Source organism: Xiphophorus hellerii, chromosome 20 (genome assembly GCF_003331165.1).
Source record: "Xiphophorus hellerii strain 12219 chromosome 20, Xiphophorus_hellerii-4.1, whole genome shotgun sequence".
Classification (NCBI taxonomy): Eukaryota; Metazoa; Chordata; class Actinopteri; order Cyprinodontiformes; family Poeciliidae; genus Xiphophorus; species Xiphophorus hellerii.
The window spans coordinates 23672831-23699712 of NC_045691.1; the positions used below are offsets into that span (position 1 = coordinate 23672831).

The following is a 26882-nucleotide window of genomic DNA, read 5'->3' on the forward strand; positions in this document are numbered from 1 at the left end:
CATCTTTATAGCGACCTCTGTCAACACAGAGATAGTTTCTGCTCCTTTTAGAGGCTTTTATCGACTGGACCGCTTTGATTTGCTGATCGAGTTTTAGTGCTGAGCTTCATTGTTACTGCACAAGCAGACATAAAATGGGCTAGTGGCGGTGTAAATGCTTGCAATTCCTGTCCATAAAGGAACAATTACGGCAAGATGTCAGCTGTTTACTTTTTTACGATTCTTTCTGGGTCCTCAGAGTTGAGCTAGAATGTTCTAATTGGCCCCGAATGGATTTTGACTTCTGACATAATGTTCTTCACACATCTTCATTGATTATCTTATTAATAATTCACTTAGCCAGCTTGTAAAGGCTGTTATATGTATGTCAGTACCATCATCAGTTTGTTTGTGACTTTTTGTTTTTGTGAGAGGCTTTCACACTGCAGATAACTTCAGAGGCCTTACGCAGCATGCATATCATCTCTCCGTGCCCCCTGCTTTCTTCTCCTGTTCTCCTCCCCCTCCTATAATGAGCAGATGCTATCTGTGCTCTGCTGCTTAGTCAGACACAATGGGCCTGACACAAAGCCTTCAACACAACAGGACAAGGATGCTACAAAGAAGAAAAAAAAGAGGCTCTGAATGGGCGTAAAGCGTTGTGACGGCAAGCGGAGAATAGAGCGAGTGTTTAGGCTGGCGGCTTTTATCAAAAAGGCCTTTTTGTTTCTGCTGTTTAGCTGTTGATGTAGCAGCTCGTGTGTATGTGTGTTTGATAAGCTGCCACTTATTGAGAAAGAGAAGTTGATTAACATATCTGAAGATTCTGGCTGGGGAACTACTCCGGAGCCTTTAAAAATGCACATTTAGAGCAGAGCAAAAGCTGCAAGTTGGAGGAAAGTTGAAAAGGTTCGAGAGGGAGAAGAGAAGAGATGCTCATCAGCATCTGAGCTGGTGCAAGATGGGAAGCAGTTTATTTTTATCTCTGTGGCATTTCAGCTCTGGCCTTCGTGACACTGCGCTTCTATCAGCAGCGTTTGGAGCAGCTGCGTCTTACACTAACCAGTCACAGTTTCCGTAGTTCTATTTGACCGAAGTTTTTTCGTGGAAGGTATCGCACTGAAAAACGTTGCCTTGAAGGACCAGTCTCATTATTATCCAGAAGGGCTCAAACACCTCCAGGAAGTGTTGTTATTAACAGATGTCCACACTATGGTCCAGTTTTACTTTCATCAAGTTTGATTTATTAAATTAATTTCCTATTGTTTAAAAGTATAAGATCCTGAGAATATGACGAGCCTGAGTAAAAATTCCAGAAAATTCACTGTATGTCAAAGTTATCATAAAAATGTAAATAAAACATTATCCAACTGATTCAAATTAAGTTTTTTAGTTATTTCACATATTGGCAGGTTAATTTTTTGTGTTATCTTTTCGGGTTGCCAGCCTGTAGTGGACGATTTAATAGACACACCTGCCAGCTGTAGGTTTAAAAATCGTACCCTTATAAGATTGAGGGGTGTTGCTCCTCTAGGGTCCACTGCATGACAGGTGGTATTTTTTGTTTGTTTGTTTGTAAAGATTTCCAAACAACCAATTTGTCCTTGTTACAAGCGAGGGGGGGAGTATATTAGCTTTATTTCAACAGCTGACAAGCAGTATGCAGCACTGTGACTTATACGGGTGGAGCAAACTTTCAAATCCTTTATGAAAGGATTTTATAATTATTTTATGAGAGCTAACGAGAGGCATACATTAGCTAGGATATATAGAAATAAATATTTTATTATAAGATATTTAACAAATCTTGTTTATGGCAGGGCTTGAAACTTTAAGTTCTACTTTAAGCAAAGCTCACTCTAAAAGTGGGACTCAGTCAGTGTGGTGTTGTTGTTGACACGTCTGCATCGATGTACTGGTAATCTAAAAATAGCAACAAGTGCTGTAGTGAAATAAAAGGTATGATGAATACGACTTAAGACATCCATAGAGGAAACAAATCTTAACAAAAACTAAAAATATAATCTTTTGGGTTGTAAGAACAAGTTAATAAAAATAATGGCTACTTTCCCTGAAAAACAGTTACCAAACATCAGAACATGGTTAATCTCACCACTGTAATTACAGAACAAACACATTTATTATTATAACTTTTTGATATGATGCAAGATTTTTTTTAAATTGTAAGTTTCACATCTAACATTTACCCGACTAACATCATGACACCCAACCGGCAGATTCTCCCACATTCCTCGTCCAGCCCCATTCTCCCCCCTCTGTGTTGCTTCAAATGACCCCTCTGCCCTGCCATGCTCTAATCCAATTAGCTTTAGGCCTAATTATGGTAGAAGTGACTGATTACTATTGTCTGCATATAGGGCTGGATGAATAGGAAGTGATTAGCGACCAGGCTGGCGCTTGGTAGCTATTAGCACCTCTGCTCACCTCTCACAGACCTTGAGGGGAAAGAAAGGGGATCCCTAGTTAAAGACTTTGTGAGTGTTAAATGTACAGATCAATCATTTCTGGTTGAGCGAGAGATAGGAGTGAGTCTTAGAGGGATGGGTCCAATATGAGAACTGGCATACTGGGATTGTTTAACTGAACAGAGATGTACTTAATGGGACTGATAAAGTAGCACTTCTCGCACAACACACTGACCATATCAACGTTCATCACGCAGCTTAGTAGAGCGATTTGAAAAGCTGTTTAAATCCCTTGAACTTTTTCACATTTTGTGACTTCACAAACCAAATCTTGATCTATTATTATATTAGGATTTTAAAAAAGAACAACACAAAGTGCCCCAGCCCCATGCCGCATGTTTTGTACAAACACGTTTTGATGTAATTACAGCATCCCAGTCTTTTACTGCCTGAAACCTTCTTCCAGGATTTTTACTTTGTTTTTCAAAAGGATGGATGGAGCGGAAGGCCAACTGCACCCCCATCTTTATGTTGTTAATGTGTTGCTTTCATGTTCAGAGGTATTTTGCAACCTTTGGAATGATTTTTTTTCCCCATCACCTAACTTAATGTTGTCATTCTCATCTAACGAAAGGGCAGCTTCAGACCCGTCTACCCAGGTCCGTTATGTTTGCTGGTTGTTGTTCTTTGGATGGGCTGTACTTAAAAGTGAATTTCCCCTCTAAGAATTAATAAAGTATTATCCATTCATTCATTGATCCATTAACTCTGACCAGACATCAGTCATTGTTGAAGAAATTAAATCCCAACAGCATCATGCTACCACCACCATGTTTTATAGGGAGGATTATCAGTTCAGACTGACATTCCATACATATCTTCTCTGGTGTATTTTTACTGTGCTTATTGTAAACACAGAGCCTCTTCATTAAGTACCATATGTTGATTTTTGATTTTTTTAGGGGTGTCAGAGTAAAGGAAATAGTTATTCTTATAAAGGCCCCAGAAGGCCTTATCAGTTTTTTTCCACTTCCCAATTATGTATTACTTTGTGTTGCTCTGTGTTATAAAAATGTCCAAATATTTTACAAAATCAAAAACGTGTATGAGAAAATTTAAAAAGTATAAATACTTTTGCAAGAAACTGTTCTGTTTTTGCATTGAGTCATTTAGTCCTTTAAAACAAATTACATGTGTTACACATTAAGTTTCTATGAATTTACTAAATGTCTTATTGTTTTGCCTTTCCGCCAGCTGTACCCGGAGACGGGGCCCAGACAGGGAGGGACCATGCTGACCATCACCGGTGAGAACCTGGGTCTGCAGTTCAAAGACATCATAGGCGGAGTCCGCATCGGGAAGGTGCAGTGCATCCCTCAGGAGGACCAGTTCATCAGCGCTGAGCAGTACGTTGACACCGTCAGATGTCTTCCCATCCATTCACATTACGTCTAACACGCTTTACTTCCCCTGCTTGTTCTAGTCCCATATCGATGTGACACCGGGCGTTAAGCACAGCAGTCTCTCTCTCAGACACCGTTTCATAAAACCTGTAAAGGTTAAAAGCTGTTTCCTCCTCTCTAACAGAACCAATTCCTTTCAAAGCGCCCCGAGCTGTGCATGGTACCGCCGCCGCGCTGCAGACGTGCAGTCCATGTGGATGTGACGGCAGATAACAATGAACTTTCATTCCGCAAATAATGACAACGAATCAACTGAGTCATGTTGCCTCCTACGCCGGATTCTTTTTTTTTTTTTTCCAACTCTTCTGATTTTAAGATGCACCAAATTAATAGTATTTTAAAATTGGAAGTGGGTGGTTTTCATCCTATGAAATTGCTTTGTAGCTAAATGGTTGGCATGTGAACGCCTCCTCTCATTAAGTTATATTTACTGCTTTCTTGGAAATTCTGAATCACAGCGGGTGTCGAAGATTTAATTTAACTCTCATTTAATAACTGCAGCAGTACATTCTGGGAAGCGCATTATTTGCAACAGCCAGAAAAGTCCCTTCGCTTTATGTTTTGGCACAGTCTGTTTTAATATGACTGAGGTCTTTGTTTTAACTGCGAAAGGTCATTTCATCCGTACAGAGCTTTTTTTTTATTTCAGATATAAGTAATATAATGCGAGTCATGCATTACACTACGGTTGCCATCAGAAAGATAAACAGTGCCCTGTTGTAGCTACTCAGAAATAGCTTGAGCTTCACTGTGTTTTGGAAAATTATTAATAGCCCTTGATTATTGTTCACATGCTGTCACCTTGAAACCACAGGCTTTTATCTGTTAAGTCTGATTTTTTTGGGTGGGGGATTTTAGACCAACACAAAGGAGGGACAGTCACAACAGCAGTGCTGTTAGGTCACTAATGGGGTAATTAAGGTTTAGTGTTATTGTTCTGACTACACTTTATATGTGTGATGCTTTCAACCAATGTTCACAACTGAAGAAGCCTCTTGAATGAGAGATGAAATGTCTTCTACCGTCTAAATAAGTCCAGTTGCCTTTTAGAACCACCTTTCACTGCATTTATCCATCATCCAGCTTTGTAAAGTTAGAGACTATACTGTGTTTCTGTTACTTTTCTGCTAATAGCCAAAACTGAGTATGATTAGATGGAGGGGGTGTACATTTTGGGGGGTTGTTTTCTTCTGGACTAACTGGGTTTGATCCAGGATTGCCCTGTATTTATTTTTATCCATCTTCTCATCAATTTTGACCAGCATCTCTTTCCCCTACTGACGAAAAGCTTATCTGCAGCATGATTCTGCCACCAACCAACTTTCACTATGAAGACGGTGCTGTTAAGTGTGATGCAAAGTTTTACCTTATCTCCACACTTAGCATTTTGCTTCTCGTGTAGCCAGAGCAATTTCTTTGCAAACTTCTTTGTCTTCCACTAGTAGTTATTCAAATGTTTATTCTATAATAATGTTGAATTACACACAGGTGAATTTTATTTAATAAGTTTTGAATCCTTTTAAAATTTTTGTGACGCGGGTTGGTTATAAACATTGCTATTTGCAAACAGTCTGGATTAGTTGTCCTTAGACTTCCATTTTACAATTAAACATTACTCTATGTTGGTCTGTCACATAAAAATAAAACACAAGTTTGTGGTTTTATGTGACAAATTGAGAAAAGATTTAATGAGTATGAAAAGTTTGCAAGGAACCCAACAGGAGTTGCAGTCTATCTTATATTGAATTCATTTTTCTTGAAGCAGAGAATAAAAAAATTTGGGACAAGGAAGAAATTTGGGACACTCGTGACAGTTTGAGACGTCTTCGGTCTTCACGTCCTTGCTATGTAGTTGTCAGCTGACACAAATGTTTCATTTGCTGAGTTTTGCTGCACAGCCCCAGCTGACTTAGTTTTCTGTCTGCCTCCTCACTTTGAAGGAAAGGCAAGAAATGTGACTTTGATGGTTTGACAGTAAAAACAACAGAACGCAGCGCTGCTCTCCCCAGCGATGACAGGTGTCGCCAAAATGGGTAGTGACATGTCAATTGTGATCTATAATTTACGAACTCTGATTTTGTTTTTCCGTTTATAGCGGTAGATTCAAGAGGAATAAGGGTGAGTTTTTCCTCACAGACTGTCTCATTGAAGCATAAGTGTGGCTGCATTTAGGCATTAGATCCACCTGATCAGACCGATCTCTGGACTGATCAAGGATTTGGGGAGGGATGATTTTTGTAAAACTGTCCTCATGACACAAAAATGATTCCTAATTCCTTTGTTTTTTAATCAAATGTTTGACATAAAATGTAAAAAAAAAAAAAAAAAAAAAGCAGAGTTAGCTATGGAGCTGCCTGTTTCTGTATGGAGTTAAAGTGTTTGTAAAATAAAACCAAAAATAACAAGGCCATGATCTTGTGTTACTTTTTAGATTATTAAATAAACGATAGCAATCAGTATTTCTAACTATAAATTAGGCTGAGCAGTCTGTCTTGAATCATTATTAGTTATTTATATAACTAATGTAAATAATGCGGCAAAATAGATGTTATTTAGTTCTTCAGTTAATAAAGTATTGACAATGTTTTAAAAAAAAAAAACCATGACCGACAGGTTAAACTATTCTTAACAAATATTAGAAATGATCATGTTTAATTTGCTAGCTGTGACCATCAGTTTCTTTATGTTTTCTATATAAAGATGCATCTTTTTGTGCTCAGAAGTAGAATTTTCTGAGTTTCCAGTCGAAAATATGACAAAATCCTAATTCCAACTGGGAAGCTCCGAGCTTGTACACTAACCCTAAGTTTATTTTCTAATATGCCTGCCAAACATGATGATGGTCAATATACATTGTTTAGTAGTGCTTGTGTATGGACCTCTGCTTCTGTAGAAAGCTCTGTCAGACATATCTAAAGTATCTTTAACATCTTCTTTTTGTACATTAATGCATAAAACAGAGAAAAACATTATTTCGTCCAGGAGGCATGAATGCCGCAAGTCAATGATTCGATGCAATCTGCCGAGTTTCCTCAAAGAACTCTTTGAACTAATTTGAATAATTGAGTTTAATGTACTGTTTGATAACTAGTATTACTTGGATTGCATGTGTGATTGAATTGACTTTTTTTTGTAAAGTACCTTGAGCCGACATTTATTGTGAACAGGCGCTATACAAATAAACCAAATTGAATTATTTTTGGCTTGTAATATTAATAGTAGTGCCTCAATGATTGGCTAATTCCACTGTTTTCCATCTTGCAACCAGTTAATAATTGAGTTAATAATTGAGGTTTGATGCACTTCTCTGCTCTGAGTTTTGTTTTCCAAGTCGAATCAAAGGAAAATACAAGATAAGACCAACTATTAATCTCATTCAAAGGAAAGTCCCTAGTCAAATTATCTCAGAAAAACAATACAAACAATACAATACCGTCTGTAGACTAAATGTGAGACTTCCAAACGATTGCCAACATTTTCTAGTCCTGCAGGATTTTGGTGTGATATAACTCCTAAAAATAAAACACTCCAAATTTGCTATATGCTTAATGTCTTGTTTAAAATTAGCCAAAAGTAAATTTTGCAACTTTTGTGGTTCCATCTCAACTTTTACTACTTTCACTTATAATAATACTCGCAAAATTAGTATTATTTCCTCAGTAACAGCATCTATGTCGAAGAGTGTTGTCAGAGTGATGAGCTAGCGGTTAGGTCTAATGTCTCTACTGATCTTAAAATAGAAGATTTTTTTTTACCAATTAGGGTTCACAAAGCATAAAATGATCCAATTTCAGTCACCAGCTGATTACTGGGTACATTTGTAGTTTAACCTTTTCAGCTCTGTGATGCTGCAAATCTGTTACAGCGCTACACTAAAGACGAGGAGGGCGTGGTAGGCAGTTAGGCTGTCATCCTAATTATAAGTGATGTTAGCCATATGGAGCCATTAGTGGCCTGATTTCACTCGATGTTCCTGTAACCCCATCAGATCTGGAGAGGAGTGTTTAGGACTGACAGCACAGGTCAAAGGTCAGCGTCTTGAAAAAGAGGGGCGGATTAGGTCCTCTGACAGCTTGGTAAAAATGTGAACACATTGTTCTCACTACCGCTCTTCATCCCTTTTGTTCTACCGGCACTTGTTATCCACCTTTCACCTGGTCTCTGTTTCTTTGATTGAATTGAAGGAATTGACTTCACTTTGGGAAAAGCCTGTAGTGGGGAAAAAAGCTATTGGTTTATTAATAGTAATGTGTCACAATATGATATTTTTCACTCTCTACTATTTTACATTTCAATGTAATAATTTAAATGAGGTACCTTTTAAGTACTTAAGTGCCAGGTTGGTGTAGCCAGCCGTCTTCTGTTGCAGCTGAAGCCGCATTTCTAACTGAGAGATGTCCAGCATTTTAATCGCGGCCCCCTGTCATACCAGGAGACCTGGGAATAAATGAAAGGGAAAGTAAAAACAATTGATGCGCGCGGTATCGGAATGTGAAATTCATTGTCGCCGCCGCGCTGTGGTTGCTATGGCCACCTGCAGGGAAGGAAGGAAGCAGCAGAGTTAACAACTTATCCCAGGGTGAGGAAGCTGAGGAGATGTGTAAGATATGAGCACGTTCAATTAATCAGCCTCTCTCTCTTTAATGTTCTTTCTCCTTCTTTTCTGAGCTCTCTCTTCCTCTCTCTCTGGTCTGCACTCTCGCCCTTTCTCTCTGTCTCATTCGTTCGCTCTGGCTAATTAACAGTCAACTGTGTCTCCAGTGGCTGAAACATGAAGTTTGTGTGTTTGTGCGTATGGGGTGTGCATGCGTGCGTGTGTGTGTGTGTCCCTGCAGGCTGCACCACCACTCTTCTCGTCGCTCGATAATTTCTCCAGTGGATTTTCATTTGGCCAGCCAGCGCCCAGGGCCATGTGCTCTGCTTACGGTTCTACAGTATGAGCTAATGCAGGCTTAGTGTACACAGGAGCAGAGAAATCTCTTCCATTTCAGATGAGATTTTTTTATTTTTTTTTCTGAACATTTGTTGTTTTATGAAGGACACACTGTAGCTACAGGACAGACAGATTTTAGACTCACATCGACGGATTAGGAAAAACACAGTTTTTCTGTTCAGAACATCATGAAGTTCGCTTGAGCGTCTCTTTGTATCTTTCTTCCCCAACATCTTTTTTTGTTGTAAGTTTTTGTAAAGCGGGGTGTGAACTAAAGCAGTTTCCGTCATGGAAACCTTTCACCTTTCGCTGCTGTCCTTCGCTCCTTATATGTTAAGCCCCGTAACATGCTGCTGTGAAATAGGTAACCCTAAGTAGGAAAGACACTTTTATGTGACAATAAATAATGTGATTAATCTGAATTATGTTAGAGAACCTCCTCTGCCCCTCTTGCATTTCTTTACAGGCCTCTAAGAGTGCTATTTAAAAGTGATAAGTCATTTATTCACTTTTTTATATTCGTTATGGTTGCAAATGTTCTTATCAAAATGGACTAACAACAACATACACTGCTGTTCTTTAAGTTTATGAATACTAATTTTACACATATCTCTGCATTTCACTTCCACCGACTCTCCACAAACAAAATTGCAGCCTTTAAGAAACCACTTTAACGCCGCTGTGTTTTCCGTCTCTTCTAGGATAGTGTGCCGACTGCTTGATGCAACGGGTTACAGAGTGCAGGAGGCTCAGGTGGAGGTCTGCGTGGGGGAACAACCCTGCATCAACCCCGACTACAAAACTGTTTCATCAAAGGCCTTCACCTTTGTGGCAAGTGTTTCTAATTTAAAATACACCTATGACAACAGTTTCTACTCTGATTTTGTAACTGCATTTGACAGCCATGTTAAAAGCACAGAGTTATTCCTGACCTGTCTACCCTCCGTCCTCTTCATTAGTCTCCATATTTTTCCCGTGTCCACCCCTCCGCCGGTCCTCTGTCTGGTGGAACAAGGATCACCATCGAAGGCAGCCATCTTAATGCAGGCAGCGCTGTAATTGTGAGGATCGGCCTTCACCAATGCACCTTTGAAAGGTAAAAATAATTATATTTAAAATGCATTTGTTGAGATTTTGTTTTTGAACTGTTGCCAATTGTTGTTTGTTTCACATCACACATTTGGAGATGCTTTACTTTTAGTTGACGTAATATTGTTGCATTTCTAAAGGGAATGTAGTCTATCAATTAAACCTCTTTTTTTTATCAACAGTGTTGTACACATATCTTGACTGTTGCAAGATTTTGAAATCAAAAGTAGCTAAAGTTACTGCTGAAACAGGTTTCGGTGTTTTCAAATTGCTTTGGTTGGAGTTAGAGATGCAAGCTGAATTTACCATGTCTCAGCTTTACTTGCCCTGACCAACGACCCTTCTGGTTGAAATTTCAATAATCCAAATAGGGAACCGTCTCTAGGCATTAGCAGTTCATGCCAACAGTAATTTATCTATTTATTAGTATCAGCAAAGTGTTTAAAATGACATCTGAGAAACCACAAAGTTGTAAGAACCTATTTTTAAAATTTAAATGTATTTGACTACAATGTGTCTGCTGTTCATTCTGGCTCCCAGTGAGAGCAAAATCTTAAGTAGACAACAGAAATTTCGAACGTAGAATAGCAAAGTTGTTGTTTCTTTTCTTTTCAAGCTTTCTATCCCTCTCTGTCATCACACATGATGGATTTGGAAATGCTGACGGTCTTTTGGAAATCTTAATTAAAAGACTTGCATTTTCTCAGGAATACACACGCACACTGCTGTTTTAATAATTGTATCTCTTAGCTGCACTAACTGCTCTAATAGCTCATATGACATGCTCACACATACATTGTGAGGTCACCTCTACTACTAATTCAAAGGGTTAATCATTTCTTATAGCTCATACAGAGAAATCAAAATTGGCTGAGATTGATACCTGCAAATCAATCGTTTTACCAAAAAATAAATAAAAACTGCTGTCAGATAGTGACCACAAAATTCTGATCAGCAATCTCTAGTTTTTTGGGGTTTTTTTCATGTTTCTTCATAGCCAATAACTAAAGTGTTTGCTTCATCTCTATTGGTTAGATTCAGTCCAGCTTCCATTCTCTCCCTTTATTTGAAGTGTGCCATAATTATGTATTAGCAGTTTCTGGTTACTGTTTGTGATTTGCGGCAGGTCTGAGGAATGCAGCGCCTAAGATGATGACCTGCAGGACTGTAATTCACAGCAATTTTGAGAATGATAGTGCAGCGTTTTCAGAGGAAACTGATATCACTGTTCAGCTATGTTGTGAAAGGCTCAAGTGCGAAACCCTCGTTTTGTCAGAAATATGACTATAATTTTAAAGGAATGATGTGGTTGCGAATGATTGCAGTAACAAATGTAACTTGTGCTGAACCCTAGTCCTTACATATACGTATATATATTTTAGAAATAGTTGTTTTGATTATTTAGTTGACTGCTTTAGTTTCATATTTATATTTTTGTGCTTGGCTAAGATGTGCCAGGGTTACACAACAAGATGTAAATTCAGTTATGTGTGACCCATATTTCACAATTTCTTTTCACAATTTCTTTTTTATTATTTGGCATACCGGTAAGAGAATGTAGTTATACATTTGAAAAAAACTTTTAATCACTCAGAAAATTATTCCTACTGTCTATTTTTAGAGCCAGTTCTTTTTCACATGTGTTTTGAAAGTTGCTTCCTTCTCTGATGCAACAAGTGACGGGTTGAATTAATGAGCTTGGATCCTTCAAGATTTTTTAAGCACATCAAAAGAAAAAGTGGAAGCCAATTTAAAGCTCTGTAGCACATCACCAGAAAGGTGAATATAATAGTCTTGGCCTTTCATTCACTGAGCAGCAATAACCTTTATGGCCAAAGTAATGACCTGGTTGAGTCTATCTTTTTAATGCGTCTTTGTATTCAGTGGGGCCTTTGCTTTAATCAAAGCCTATTTACCCCGAGTCACTCATCCTCTTATCTCCCCGTGCAACCCCCGTTTTCTTTCCTCCTCCTTTTTTCTTCCCATATCCTCTCTTGGCTTCTTTTGTGTGGCAGCAACCTTGTCAAAAAATACGTTCGCTGCACCACAGGCGCACTCGACTTCGACGATGTTGTGAAAGTGGTTGTCATGGAAACACAGCACCAGAGGAATGTGGAAAATCTTTTCCATTTCGTCTTCTTCGTCTTTCTTCTTTTTTTTTTTAATTGTCCTTCAATTTCATCCCCTGCTCTGTCTCCTCTCGGTCTGAGGACGTCGTCGTTGTTGGAACTGGTCCCTCCCCCGGGAGGCAGCAGCAACATGTTCAACAAAGCCGCCCGATAACCCAGATTTTTGGTCAGTTGCCCAAATCTCGCCCTCGAAAACTGCAAGTTGCCAAGAACGGGCTCCAGGAAATTGTTTTCACACCTCTTCTCCTCCATCTTCCATCTTCATTTTACTTTCACAGCGGATCTTGAAGGAAGAGTTGTGTATAGATCGGCTTGCTCCCTTCGTGATCAGATTGCTCCAGAACATTGTACAAGCATCTGCAGGAAAACTGAAGGACTTAAAAAGATTATTGAGTCACTTACAGGGCCTTACAAAAGCATTCATACCCTACTTATACACAAATGCGTTCACGCAACTTTTCCATATTTTGTCTTGTTACTATCATAAACTTAAGTGAGTTTTATTTGACCAAATAGTGCATAATTATGATAATTTCACATTTGCAGAATGAAAAGGATGATTCGACATGATTTTCTAAATTTCAGAAGCAAAAATGAAAATTGCGCAGCATTCATTCAGCATTCTGATTCAATAAATATTAGGGCTACTTTTCACCTCAATCACAGTGGCAGTACGTTTCAGCTGTGCCTCTACTAGCTTTGCACATATACAAACTGAAAAATGTGCATATTCTTCATTGCAAAACAACTCAGGCTCTATTAGACTAGATGGGGAGATATTTTCAAGTTTTATTACAGATTCTCATTTGGCGTAAGACGTAGTTTTTGTCTGAGTCGTTGTAACATATGAATATGCTTTGGTCTGAACTACCAGAACTGGATTACGCTGGATTTTATTAAGTTTTAGTGAAATGGGTCTGATTAATTTAGACGCTGTACCTTTTTAATAAATAAGCCGTGTGTCATTTTCTTTCCTCTGTAATACTGTTAACTCCTTTGTTGGTCTATAGCCAAAGAATTCTCATAAAGTGAAGTGGAGCTTATGGTTGTGATTTGGTAAAATGTGTGAAAGTGTTAAAATGCTCTCACAGTAAAGATGTGCAGAATTTTATTCTAGAAGGATATATTAAAGCTCTCATAAAGCCTTTCCCAATGATGCCCAAACTTACTGTTACAAAGTCGTTGCATGAAGTTTCTCAGCTGGCTGTAGCTGGTTGTGTCCATCAGGGAGAGGGTTACATCACTCTAGGAGACGACCAACTACATCAGCTTTTTCTGATCTGTTAGCCAGACGAAGCACAGGAGGGAGAGACAACTAAGAACTTCACCACATTGTGGTTTTAGCTCTCAGTCAAAGATATTTACCTTGTGGATCAGTAATTCCCAGCAAGAAGTTGTACGTGCAACTCGGCTATTTTTTTGTGTTTCATAAATAATTTATGAGCTATTTTAAAGATACGTTATTTCTTTCCAGTCTGAGTTCTTGGAGCAAAAAGTTGAACCTTCATCTCGTCTCTCCATCCTGTCCTACTTCTTCTCATCCAGGCGGAGCAGCAAGGAGATTGTGTGTGTGACGCCGGCGGGGCAGTCCCCGACCCCCACTCCGGTCATGGTGGACATCAACTCTGCAGAGCTGAGGAACCCAGAGGTCAAGTTCAACTACACGGACGATCCCACCATCCTCAAGATTGAGCCTGACTGGAGTATCGCCAGGTACGGCAGCCGCCGCAGCCTTTCCGCAATTCTCCTGGAAATTCAACCTTATGAAATGATTGCCACAGTTTAGAGGAAATTTAAAACAGGTTTGATTGTCGTTAGTAAATGCTGCGATTCAAATGACCCTCTCCAGTTTCCATATGGCTGATGTTGAATAAATTTGCATGATATTTGATATTTTGTTATCTATAATTCACATCTGTACAGTGTTTTCATCTCCGATTCCTCTTGATGTGGTGTCCGTCTGCAGAACACACACAAAAGCCTCAATACATTATTAATCCTTTGAGGTGGTTAGACCTCCGGTTCAAACTCTTCTTTTAAAGGAGCGCAGCCATCCTAACTCAAACACGAACTCTCCGTGAAGCGTGATGAATGTTTTATTTTGCCTGCACATTCCCTGTCTGGTTCTCAAAGAAAAGCAAAGTTTCCCTCTCCATCGTCACCGTCATTTCTCTTTCTTAAAGTATGTTATTTATTCTGTTTATGTTTCAAAAGTAAACCTTTGAGAGCAGAACAGGGGTAAAAAGAGGCTCCTGAAGCAGTGCACTGATGAGCTGAAACAGAGATGTATCTGTAAATATTTCTTGACTTATTGAAATCAGCCTGCATAGCCACAGGAAGATTTCCTTTGCAAACTCAAGCTGCCATGGAGAGGGGAAGAAAACCAAAGCTGGAAGCTTTCACATCCTAATGGGCTCTCCAGCATGACCTAGAAACTCCTCTGCTGTTCGGTTCTGAAGGGACACCAACACACTTTCAACTCTCTAGTTATTTTTAAAGTGCTATGTAGTTCCAGGAAGTTCTGCATTTTCTTTAATTCCTTTTAGACTTTCAAAATATTGCAATTGCAGAAGTAAGTATTCAGAGATGCTAAGCAAAAGATAGAAATGTTTATGTTAGTTTCGGAGAGAAACTAATTGGTATCTTGTTGAATAAAGTCCAGATTTGGTGCCGTTCAAAATAGTTCATGTATCTAGAAGTTTTCCCATTTTATTTAGTTGTATTAAAAAAACTTCAATTTATTTTATTGGTATTTTATATAATAGACAAACCATCGGGAAGTAGTGAAGAATTGTAACTTTGAGGGAAAGGGATATGTGAGTTTCAAAATCTTTCCATCAAATGTGCATTACTCTCTACAGAGGAAAAGCATCCAGGCACATGATGTCTAGTATGGTTTACCATTTGTATGGTGTGTGTTAGTGTGATATGCAATGTTAGTTTTCTGCTATGTAAATTATTTGGTATGTAAGCTAAAGAGATTCATTTTTGTTTTCATCTGACCAGAGCTCATTTTTTATGCATTTACTTTGTAATTTAGGTGGCTTGTGGCAAAACGCAAATGAGACTTTCTTATGAAGTGTTTTTTCTTTAAAAGGGCTATCCTCTTGTCAACATATTGTCACACCTGAGCTGTGGATCTCTGCAGCACCTCCAGAGTTACCATAGGCCTCTTGGCTGCTTCTCTGGTTAATGCTGTCCTTGCTCGTCTTGTCATTTTCAATGTCTTAGTAGGTTTGCAGTTGTGCTATGCTTCTTCCATTTTCAGGTGTTGGATTAAACGGTGTGCTGTGAGGTGTTCAAAGCTTGGTGTTTTGTTTTATCAACTAACCATGCTCTAAATGTATCCATAGCTGACCTGTCTGATGTGTTCCTGGGTCTCTAACAAATCTCCGAATGCAAAGGCATGCCACAGTTTTTTTTTGTTGTTGTTTGTTTTTTAAGTAACTTTAAGTCTGTGTAAAATGTGGACAAATTCAATTAATTCCAATCCTTTTGCAAGGCACTTTAGTATTTATCTCAACCCTGACTGCTGTACCAAGTCCCATTTTTCTCACTCCAAACATTGTGTCAAGTGTAGCACTCATCGTCTGCGTTGACACAGGGGGCTGAGGTGAAAATAAAAGCGTTTAAAAACTCTGCAGGGAAACAAACTCTCACATCACAAGAAATGGGTGTGAAAGGATGAGGAATCTTAAAAGGAGGGAACTGAGGATTGAGAGTTAGAAAGAAGAATAAAGCAAAAGCTACAACCTTGAGGGAAATGACCTCAGTGCTTGATTTGAGTTTGTTGGGTTTTTTTTCTTTTACTTTGTGCACCCAGGAGAAGGAGGTACATGGTTCACCTGACCAATCAGGCTTTTTTTTTCAGAATGCTGTTTTTGTCACAGTTTCTCCTTTTGGCCACTGTGTATTCCTGGGGAGATGCACTGGCTTTTTTTCTTCAGGAAGAAGCATCCTTCAACTGAAAGCACTGATACATGGCTCTGTAGTCATTACACATCATAATGGTGTCTTACTAAAAATTGCATAAAGGTGCGGTTTGTAACATTTATACAAGCATGTTACTCACATATCTGTTAAAACTGTCACTATGTCTTTACAGTGAGTCATATAATCTGTGGGAAAAAAAATCTTCTCCCGGTGCTCCTTTTGCCATCTGCAGAAACACTAAATAGAGGTCAGAAATAACCAATCAGAGCCAGGAGGAGGGACTTGGGGCTGTCAATCATGTGCTAAAACCCTCCTCCGCACAGCGCATACAAGCTTAAGATTGCTGGTTACAACAACCTTACTGGAAAATTGTTTATCTACCTTCATTGGTGGCCTGTGCATTCATGACAAGTTTCAGTGTGGGGGAGGAGCTGCAGTGGAGCAGAGATCAAGGGGAAGGCTGTGAGCAGCGGGTACACCAGAGTGATTAACACTGCTAAGCTCTCCACCTGACTTTGATGTATTTCTGCAGTTGGCTGTGGAACCAAAGAGAGAAGGCAGAGGAACTTGATTTTGTTTAACAGTCCTATTACAACTTTAAAGTAATGCCTACAGGCCTCCTGCACATTCTGGAAGCATCTGGCATTTGATGCAGGTATTTTCCAGATGTTTGAAAGCCCCTTTTGAAAAATCTGTCATCGATTCTTAGTGAAATATAAACTTTAAAGGGAAGTATAGAATTTTGACATGTGTTGCCTGTCAGAGTTTTGTTATATTGATACATGTGTGTCTACCTTGCTGTTCTACAGCTGTGGTTTCTATTCTTCCACCAACAAAACATATAACCACATGTGAAGCGATCTTATGTGTTCCCTTTCCACCCCAGAAACCACACCGTGTGGCCTCCTGGAAGCCTCTCAGCTTTTTCTTGGCTCAGGTGACGTTCCCGTCCTGCTTGGTCTCAGTCCATTTCAAGGCCAATTTTACTAAAAGCTGTGCAATTTAAATCTCCTCCCCCCTAATAACAGCTTTGTTTGGCACAAACTCAACATAGCCAACTCGGAAATTGAGAATAGGCTTGTTGTATGTCTTTATTTTATAATGCTAAGCTATATGGCTTAAGGGTCTTTATGTGGCGCTGCTGAGAACAGACGAACATGATTAGTGTAAGGGTCAAAAACCTTCTTTCACACAGTATTAGATACAGAACATCTTTTTTTTTTTTTACGACAGTACTTTGCCTTGTTCGGGAATTGTTTGAGCCAAAGGATCTTCAGCCAGTGCATCATTTTTATGCTGGGGGTGACTTGCATTAGCTCTGGACTTGCATAAGTTGTGAGCTAACCTAAACAGAATCTGTCAGGAAGCCTCGCGTCAGATAAAGTTCACCCTCATGGGCCAGCAGAGGCTGTCGACGAGGCCGTGTGGAGATACGGGCGTCTCGCCCACATTATCCCATGTCCCCGCCGGTCATCATCATATATTCCCATAAAGGTCAAAACTGTGTGTCTTGACACCTGTGCTTATGTACATTTCCTATTAAAAATACCAGAATGCAGCGATATTACACTGGTTGTATGTCCTCTGACTGCTGAGATGTAGTGAAAAGAGGCCAGAGGCTTCTGCGGTCTGAAATAACTACATATTCACCTCGTTTTCACCCCTGCCTACATTTGGGTTTAAACAAGCTTTTAACATTCAGATGACGGTTGTAGCATCACACTCATTACAGCAAAAATGGTTTTCATGAATAAGCAGGTGAAAGGCTGCACATTATTGGTGAATTGCCATCTGAAGGGTCCTGCTGAATCCCACAGAGAACAGATTTAGTCACTTTTATCTCTGCATAAAAGCAGCAGGAAAACACAGTGGGAAGCATAAGAGCTTATAAAAATCGTGCTTTTCTTTTCTGTTGCATAATTGTCATTTAGATTTTTTTTTTTTGCTTTTAATAAGCTGTTTGGTTTTTTTTCTCTACATGTATTTCTTATAGTGGAGGCACAATGCTGACCATAACTGGAACCAACTTGGCCACCATCAAAGAGCCCAAAATGAGAGCCAAGTACGGAGCGGGACAGTCAGAAAATGTGAGTTTCAGAGTCTGCACCTGCACTTTTTATTTTCTTTATTATTATTATGAATATTATTGACGGCACAAAACAGCCACTGATTGGATTTGGTAAGTTAGAGGAAAAATTACACATATTACACATATTTTTAATGGCACAATAACAGTCTTTATATCAGTTGTGATGGCTTTAACATGTTTGGTTCAACTTTAAAAAAAAAACATGTATCTGAATTTAAATTATTCCAACATGAAAATAAAAAGTAGACTGTCATGTTTTAACATACATATGCATGTGGTTTAATATTATCAGCTATCTTAAGTGCACTTTGTTGAACTGGGTTCATGTTAATGTCCTCATTCAACACATCTCAAAGTTGCTGTCCTGGTTTGAGATTTCCTGACTTGAGGCCATTGGAGTGCAGTGAACTCAATGCTTTGTTCAAGAATCCAGTTTGAGTTGGTTTGAGCTGTATGACATGGTGCAACACCTACTAACATGTGGTCATAGTGGTTGGACATGTTCGCAGCAGTATGTGGGGTGTGATGGTTAAACATTTCTCAGTTGGACCCTAAAGTCTCCTCCTCCCCCATTGGATTATACAAGCACCGCCAGCAGCATGAACATTTTAAACAAAGAATGATAAATCCATGCTTTCATGTTGTCTATGGCAACTTCTGAGCCCCCTTATTTCAACATTGCTGCTGAAATCAAGTCTTCTCAGACATCTTCATTCTAGTGTTTGAACTTTTAATGTTGATAAGGTAAATTCTAGCCTCAGTTTCCTGTTCTTGGCTGACAGGAGTTTCATTTGATGCGGTCCTCTGCTGTTGTAGCCTGTCAGTTCAAGGTTGGACTTGATGTGGCTCTGACACAATTTTCCACATATCTTGAATGTAACAAGTGTATTCGAGTTATTATCTAGATTCTGGATACCATTATTTTTCCACAAGATATCAGATGTTTGTTTTATACTATAGACAGCCATTCCAAATCCTTTAGTCTTTTTTTTCTCTCTGTTTTGATGCTTGGTGTGAACTTCTGCAAGTCACCATGTCTAGATGCCTAAATGTACTTCTGCCATGTCATTGAGCAGTTAACAGGTGTACTTAATAAACTGGTCAGTGAGCATAATTTTCACTTCTGATTAATATGTGAATGAAAAAGGGGGAAAAAAGTAAGTTTCTCTTTAAAGTATGCAGTAACCAGAGCAAAAGTCTTGTAAACTATATAACAAATTTTCTATAAAGCTTTAGTTCATTCTCAGTGAGCAACAAAATTACCGTATTCAACATTACTTTACAATTAATGTACTTTTTTTTTAGTTAAGAAATTGAACTGATATTTTTATCAGCTTCTTCAAAGAGTGTCACATTCCTCAGTGGAATATTTGAACCCCAACTTGATTAAGTGCCAACATGGAGGGGGAGGACTGTGGGTAACCCTAGGAAATGGGATTCAGCCTTCATCTCTCCCATTCTGTGGACAATCTAACTGGTAGATTATACATACTCAGTATACACACACTCATAGTCTTGACCTGTCGGTCAAGTTGCCCATTTTCTGTTTGTTTTTGATGTTGAATTTTCTTTTAGCAGTTTAACCTTTGAAATGTCAACTAGCAATAAAGCTGCTCTTGCAAATCCCCCTCTCCTCACCCTTCACCACGGGGCTCAACTAACCTTTTTTTCCCTCTCTCACTTCGAGCTAAAAGTAAAAAATAAAAATAAAAATATCCCACACTTTCCTTTTGTCCCTCCTACATAACTGCAGAGAGGTTTATTTATTGACCTATAAGCACCATTCGTCCAAGGTGTTTGTACAAACAGATGTTTCACTTTGTGACACATGTAATACAATGTGTGGCGCCTGGCAGACGTTTTCATATCTTTAGTTTGATACCCTTAAATAAAATCCAATTTTCTTTCAGAAGTATCAAAATTGGATCATAGAGTCCACCTGTGTGTAACTTAATTTGAATTTAGATACAGCTGTCAACATTTTCAACGGGTTTGAAAACTTTTTCAAGGCGCTTTAACAATGGAGGAGAATCTATCCAAGGTCACTTCTGCTATCCTGTGTTGCCGTTAGCAACCATGAGTTGACCACTTCAGTTTCTCTCCGTCATTAGGGGCTAATTTGTTCTAAGTTTCGAAACCCATGGGATATATCCAGATGATATCAACACTGATTACAGCACTGATGTTATTAGGCCGCCTTTTCCTCATTATGTCGTTACAGACACATTTAATCAGTTGCATCACATAACCCTGTTTAAGCCCTTATAAGAGAGCTCATGCTTGAGTTAACCTTTTTATTCCCTGCTCCAGTGAAACTGCCTCAGAGTAGGAAGTAGGGTTTCTACTTTATCTTGAAAAGTCTGGATTTTTGTTGCATTATTATATGCTAAGTCTGAATAGGAACAGACAAGACAGCTGAATATGAATAAAAATAAAAAAGGGACTTCTTGCTTTCATATTGATTCATATGTAGATTATGCTCACTTTTGTTTATTTTAAACATTTAAACACTATTCTTTTGCCAGCCCATTGGTTATTTTGGCTTAAAGTTTTTTTGACAGAAGCTAAAAATAAATTCACACCCGTTCAACAGTACGAAATTATTATCTCATTGCTTTTTTTTTTTTTTTGCATCTAGACCCTTGTAGACCAGGGTTTTAAACTAAATCCACTATTTTTTAACTCTGTCTCATTTATCATACAGATAATACAATCTAACTGAGAGAAGATTTTTAGATTTAAATGTTCAGAATTATTTAAAACTGTTGAAATTTGTTCCTTACCATTGTTAGAATAATAATCATAATGAAAAATGTAATTCTCTGTGATCCATAATATGTTACAAATAACTAAAATTTAAAAAGAATGAAATGGTGACATGAAATGGCTAGTGCCTGCTCAAGACATATCTTTATTGTATTGCTGTTTCTCCCTGTATTTTAGAACTGCACTGTTCTCAACAACACAGTCATGGTTTGTCTGGCGCCCTCTGTGGCCAAATCTGGCAAAAGCTTCTCTGAGATGGGCACCAGTCCTGATGAGATTGGATTCGTCATGGATGGCGTGCGCTCTGTACTGGTGATAAACGAGACTTTCAGCTACTACCCAGACCCAGAGTTTGAAAGTCTCGGTCCCAAGATGGAGCTGAAGCCCAGCTCACCACTCATACTCAAGGTAAGTTGCTTTGTGTTCATGGCACTTATCTGTTACGACCTTCTCTCTGCCAAACTCTTTTTTTTTTTTATTCTTCTGCTAAATGATGTGTTTAATATTTTCCACCATTTTTCCTCTCTGTGTCCCTTCCCAGTCAACGTGTCTGTGTGCTTTTTCTCTCCTTCATGCCTCATCTTTCCCGTTTTATGTCAGCTTTCACTGTTTACCTGGAGTGTGTGAGAGGAGTCTGAATGTATGGGCTGAGTTTGTTGTGGTTTTACATGAAAGCTGTTTTATATTGAAGGTTGCTCTCTGAAGCTGAGGCAGAAATGTCTCCACACACCAGGAGTTCAGGACAAAAGAAGGTTAGCTGAGTGTTAGCACTAAGTCGGTGCACAGGAAGGGCTGCATTAGTAGATTGCAGGATTCCTGTAATGTGCGTACTTGTCAAGTGTTTAACAATTAATCTCGCAAATGGGCTGAAATTTTTTTTTTACTATTTCTTCAATGGAGCTAATAAGCTGCTGATAATTGTTTGAAATCATTTGCTTTTCGCCATCTGTCTTTCAGCACGGCTCACTTTTAAATGTGGCTCAATCTTGAAGGATATTTCTCCACCTGTTTTTCTCCAGTGGGTGTTGAAGACCTTTAAGGGAAAAAAAAATGTTTAAACCATTCCTTTCAAATCAGGTGCAAAGCAAGTCATGTTTTTAAAGTGGGTCCATGTGTTGCTACGGCACCTGCTCAGATTTTTATCTAAGAACATCTGAAGAGAGACTTCACAGCCGTGTTTACTATGAACCGCAGAGTGCGTTTGTATACTGTGTGCATTTGTCCCACCCACCCACTCTGTCTAATGACACCCCCCCACTTCCTCACCCCTGAACTTCAAAGCCTTTCAGGAGCGAGAGGGAAATTATCATACAATTTCATGGGAAACCAAAGCCTCTTTTTCCTTCAAATCAGGGAGGGGCTTAGGAAATGAAGACTAGCAACGCTCTCCTATACATCTTTAAATATTATACCATGGTGACAAATTTTGATTGTGGTAAGAATTTTCAGAAATGCACCAAAAATTTAATCCAGTAAATATTTTCTGGGAAAGCTTCTGTGTTTTTTTCTTTTTTGTCTTTTGGAAGGAGGGAAATGATTTCTCTCTCTCTCTCTGCAAAACAAAGCAATTGTATATATGAAGAAAAAATGACTTAAGGTGGAAAGAAAGCAATCTGCATTAAGTAAATTTCACCAACAGTTCTTTAAGTGCAATACCTGACTGGATTCCCCTTCCCCATATAATTATTATATGTAGTAATGTACACTGCCTGGCCAAAAAAAAAGTCGCCACCTGGATTTAACTAAGCAAATAGGTACAAGCCTCCTATTGGATAAGTACTGCATAGGCGACTATCTTTCAGCTGGCAACAAGTTATTTAACCCCAGCTGATGCAATGAGTAACTCCTCATTTCTTAAACAACCATGGCAAAAGACACATCCTGTGGTCGTGGAAAAGACGTTAGTCTGTTTAAGAAGGGTCAAATCATTGGCATGCATCAAGCAGAGAAAACATCTAAGGAGATTGCAGAAACTACTAGAATTGGGTTAAGAACTGTCCAACACATCATTAAAAACTGGAAGGATGGTGGGGAACCATCGTCTTCCAGGAAGAAATGTGGTCGGAAAAAAATCCTGAATGATCGTGATCGGCGATTACTTAAACGTTTGGTCAAATCAAATCGAAGAAAAACAACAGCAGAACTCAGGAGTATGTTTAATTGTGAACACAAAAGCATTTCCACACGCACAATGCGAAGGGAACTCAAGGGGTTGGGATTGAACAGCTGTGTAGCCGTAAGAAAACCTCTAATCAGTAAGGCTAACCAGAAAAAAAGGCTTCAGTTTGCTAGGGAGCATAAAGATTGGACTCTGGAGGAATGGAAGAGGGTCATGTGGTCTGATGAGTCCAGATTTACCCTGTTCCAGAGTGATGGGCGCATCAGGGTAAGAAGAGAGGCAGGTGAAGTGATGCACCCATCATGCCTAGTGCCTACTGTACAAGCCTGTGGGGGCAGTGCTATGATCTGGGGTTGCTGCAGTTGGTCAGGTCTAGGTTCAGCAACATTGTGTGCCCAAAGAATGAGGTCAGCTGACTACCTGAATATACTGAATGACCAGGTTATTCCATCAATGGATTTTGTCTTCCCAAATGGAACGGGCATATTCCAAGATGACAATGCCAGGATTCATCGGGCTCACATTGTGAAAGAGTGGTTCAGGGAGCATGAGACATCTTTTTCACACATGGATTGGCCACCACAGAGTCCAGACCTTAACCCCATTGAGAATCTTTGGGATGTGCTGGAGAAGGCTTTGCGCAGTGGTCAGACTCTCCCATCATCAATACAAGATCTTGGTGAAAGATTAATGCGACACTGGATGGAAATAAATCTTGTGACACTGCAGAAGCTTATTGAAACAATGCCACAGCGAATGCGGGCTGTAATCAAAGCTAAAGGCGGTCCAACAAAATATTAGAGAGTGTGACCATTTTTTGGTGGCAACTTTTTTTTGGCCAGGCAGTGTAGTTAAAGCATTTATTTCTGTTAATGTAGGTGATTATAGCTTATGGCTGATGGAAACACTAATTTCTCTCTCTTGTAAAAGGTGAATATTGCATAAAACCCATAAGAAATATGTTTAATAGGAAAATGTTCTGGCTCCAGTGACCATGTACTCTCCATGGTCAGTTGGGAAACTACAATCTCTGACACCCTCCACAAGAGGGCGTAGGTATTTCTGCAGAGATTGGTTGTTCACAGAGCATTGTATCTGAGAGTAAAAGTTTAGTGGAAGCAAAATGTAACTTGCTCTTGAGATCAGCGTGAAGAAAAGTCCATTCAAGAGTTTGGAAAGGATCCACTAGGTGATGACTTCATCCAGAGTCTGAACTTGGCACCAACACATATTGTCAAAAAGTACAAATACCTGCTTTTATGATTACAACGTAAGTGTTGGTTGTTCAGTAAGCTCATCTGACGTAAATCGCATAGCGAACCTGGAAGATCTAAACCCAACAACGCAGATAAACTCAAGGCAACTTTTAAAGTAAATTCAGCTTTTTTAAATTCTCAGAACTATAATAATTCATATAGTCCTAAGAGCTCTCAAAATGTCTTAATTTTAACATGCTAAAAATGGCAGAGAATCTGTTTATGACTGCTGTTACCCCCACTCTCTGAGCTGATGAGCTACCTGTGTGTCTGTTTCCAGGGCCGCAACCTAATTCCTGCAGCCCCAGGAAATTCTAAGCTAAACTACACGGTGCTGATCGGAGAAATGCCCTGCGTCCTCACCGTGTCTGAGAGTCAGCTGCTGTGTGAATCACCTAATCTGACCGGAGAGCATAAAGTCACAGTAAGTAAACATTTTAAATGTATTTGGTTTTCCTTACTGTACTAAAGTCACAGTAAGTAAGCTTTTTAAATCGATTTGTTTTTCCTTTTTTCTTATTTTGACCTTATTTGAGCAAAGTATAGTGAGGAGGCAGATTTTACATATGCAACTGGAAAACAAGCTTTATCCCATCCTGACTTATATTTTCCTCCTGATTAGCAGCGGATATTTCCTATTCCACTATTATGAGTTTGGTTTAACTGATGGAGCATTCACGTTTCTTTTTGTCACTTTTATCTGACATCCTCTGCTCAATATGCTGTTTTCTCAATTCATCCCCCTCTGATGCGTCAATCCACTTCCTCCCTTTTCATTCATTCATCTCATTCTCTTCTCCCCCATCTATTCGACCCAAATACCTCCAATTACTCTACATTTTATCCTATTCAGATAGCTGCGAGTGCACGAACACACACATCCCCTCTCCTGTAATGTTGGCAGCGCTTGTGACTGTATTTGTGTCTTAGAGGCTTTTGATCAGTCTGGTTTGGCTGGCATCCTCCCTGGCATTTGGAGAGTGTTGGTATTCAGTGGATACCAAAAAATGGCTAGCGGGCATGAGAGGTCTTGTGTCTATTTTTACCCTCCTTCATTTCCTATTTCATAGACCTAAGCCTGTTAAAAGGGGGTATGAAGTGGGGGTGGGGGGTTAAAAGAACATGTTTTGGAGGGAGTGTTTCTCAGGATTTATTTCATTTTATGTTTGCAGTTTACAGCTGTTTAAGGTATGGTCCAAAATGTGTAGAGTGCAGATATTTTCTCTTCTGGCAGAAATGAAAATATTTTAGTGGAGTTTACATCTGTTCTTAGCTTGACCCGGCACAGCTTTGTTTTCATGTTAGATGCTTAAAGGTTTCCCTGCCTGGAAAAAATAAAATAAATCTGGAATACTTTCCTAGAGACGTATTTTCCAGGATGCAACATTATTTGAATTTCTGGACTATCTTTGTGTCAGATTCTGTTGTCTCAGTGCCGTATCCACCTATACATACTTCCTTACTTCCTTTTTACTCTACGACCTTCCTTTCTCCCTTCCTCCTTTAATTTATTTTTTTGTTCTTTTTTCCCTTTTTACTTTTTTCCTTCCTTTTCCATTCCTTCCATCTTTGTCGGAATTTTAAAGGAAAGAAAGAAAAAGACTCCTTTCTTCCTTCTTATTCCTGTCTCCCTTTGCTTCTTTTTCTAAATGCTGCTTTATTCCTTTCGTTCTTTCCTTTCTTCCTCCCTTTTCATTCCTTTCCTGTTCTTTTTCTTCTCCTCCTTCTGTCTTCATAACTCATTTATTTATGTCCTTTATTTTTTACTCCTTATTTCACCTTGATTTTTTCCCTTGACTCCATCACTGCATATGTTCTTTCTATCCTGACTTCCTACCTATTTTTCACAGGGTTTCTAATTAAAGCGTGACCTTGAGAAATATTTCCACAGTAAATTCACGGTTAACATTTGTGTTTTTTACTTTAAAGATAGATGAGAATTTTGTTGTTTTGAGTCTGTAGTTTGGTCCTGAAAATGTATAGGAAACTTAGTGCTTTGTTATTTTTTGTTTTGCAAAAATATGGTTTGTGTCTCTTTATTTTTAATTTTGTTGGATTTATATTCCTTGTGCAGGTGTTGCCTTTTGAATAAGTTGCTTTCATCCTGAGTCCATGTGAGGTTCTTAAATGTTGCAGGTTAGAGAGCAATAAAAATGCCAATGGCATTTTAAAAAACTTTTTTTTTTTAAAGGTTTCTCATGTCGCTGAATACAGGACACTATTATTATTCTATCTCCCCCTTTTTTCAGTCTTTCATGAACTTCCAAAATTTCATTGCCTTAATGTTGTTGCCAGGTCCGCGTCGGAGGATTTGAGGCTTCACCTGGGACGCTGCAGATCTACTCCGACAGTCTGCTCACTCTGCCTGCCATCATTGGCATTGGGATAGGTGGCGGCCTGCTTCTGTTTGTCATCATTGCGGTTCTGATCGCTTACAAGAGGAAGTCCCGGGATGCCGACCGCACCCTGAAACGATTGCAGCTGCAGATGGATAATCTAGAGTCTAGGGTCGCCCTGGAGTGCAAAGAAGGTGAGTGGTGGGTAAGAGGTGCTTCCCTAAGCCAACTTACTCAATTCTCAACAAACTCGACAAACACTGTTGATGCTGCTGTTCCTCTACTGTGTTCCATCCTTCGAACTTTCCATCAAAGCTGCACAACATACTATTAACAGTCCTATCAAGTTGTTTGTCTGCTCTTT

At 39.1% G+C, this 26882-nt stretch overlaps 1 protein-coding gene across 4 annotated transcripts in view; it reads left to right on the top strand.

Moving 5' to 3' along the window:
- Nucleotides 1-26882, top strand: part of plxna1b (plexin A1b) — a 218729-nt gene that overhangs the window by 165902 nt on the left and 25945 nt on the right. For all 4 annotated transcript variants that reach the window (XM_032548434.1, XM_032548436.1, XM_032548435.1 and 1 more), the window contains exons 13-20: nt 3660-3811; nt 9503-9632; nt 9761-9897; nt 13565-13732; nt 17946-18039; nt 20985-21215; nt 24463-24606; nt 26478-26712. In XM_032548434.1, coding sequence (XP_032404325.1) covers nt 3660-3811; nt 9503-9632; nt 9761-9897; nt 13565-13732; nt 17946-18039; nt 20985-21215; nt 24463-24606; nt 26478-26712 — 1291 coding nt within the window. The remainder of the gene's footprint in view (nt 1-3659; nt 3812-9502; nt 9633-9760; nt 9898-13564; nt 13733-17945; nt 18040-20984; nt 21216-24462; nt 24607-26477; nt 26713-26882) is intronic.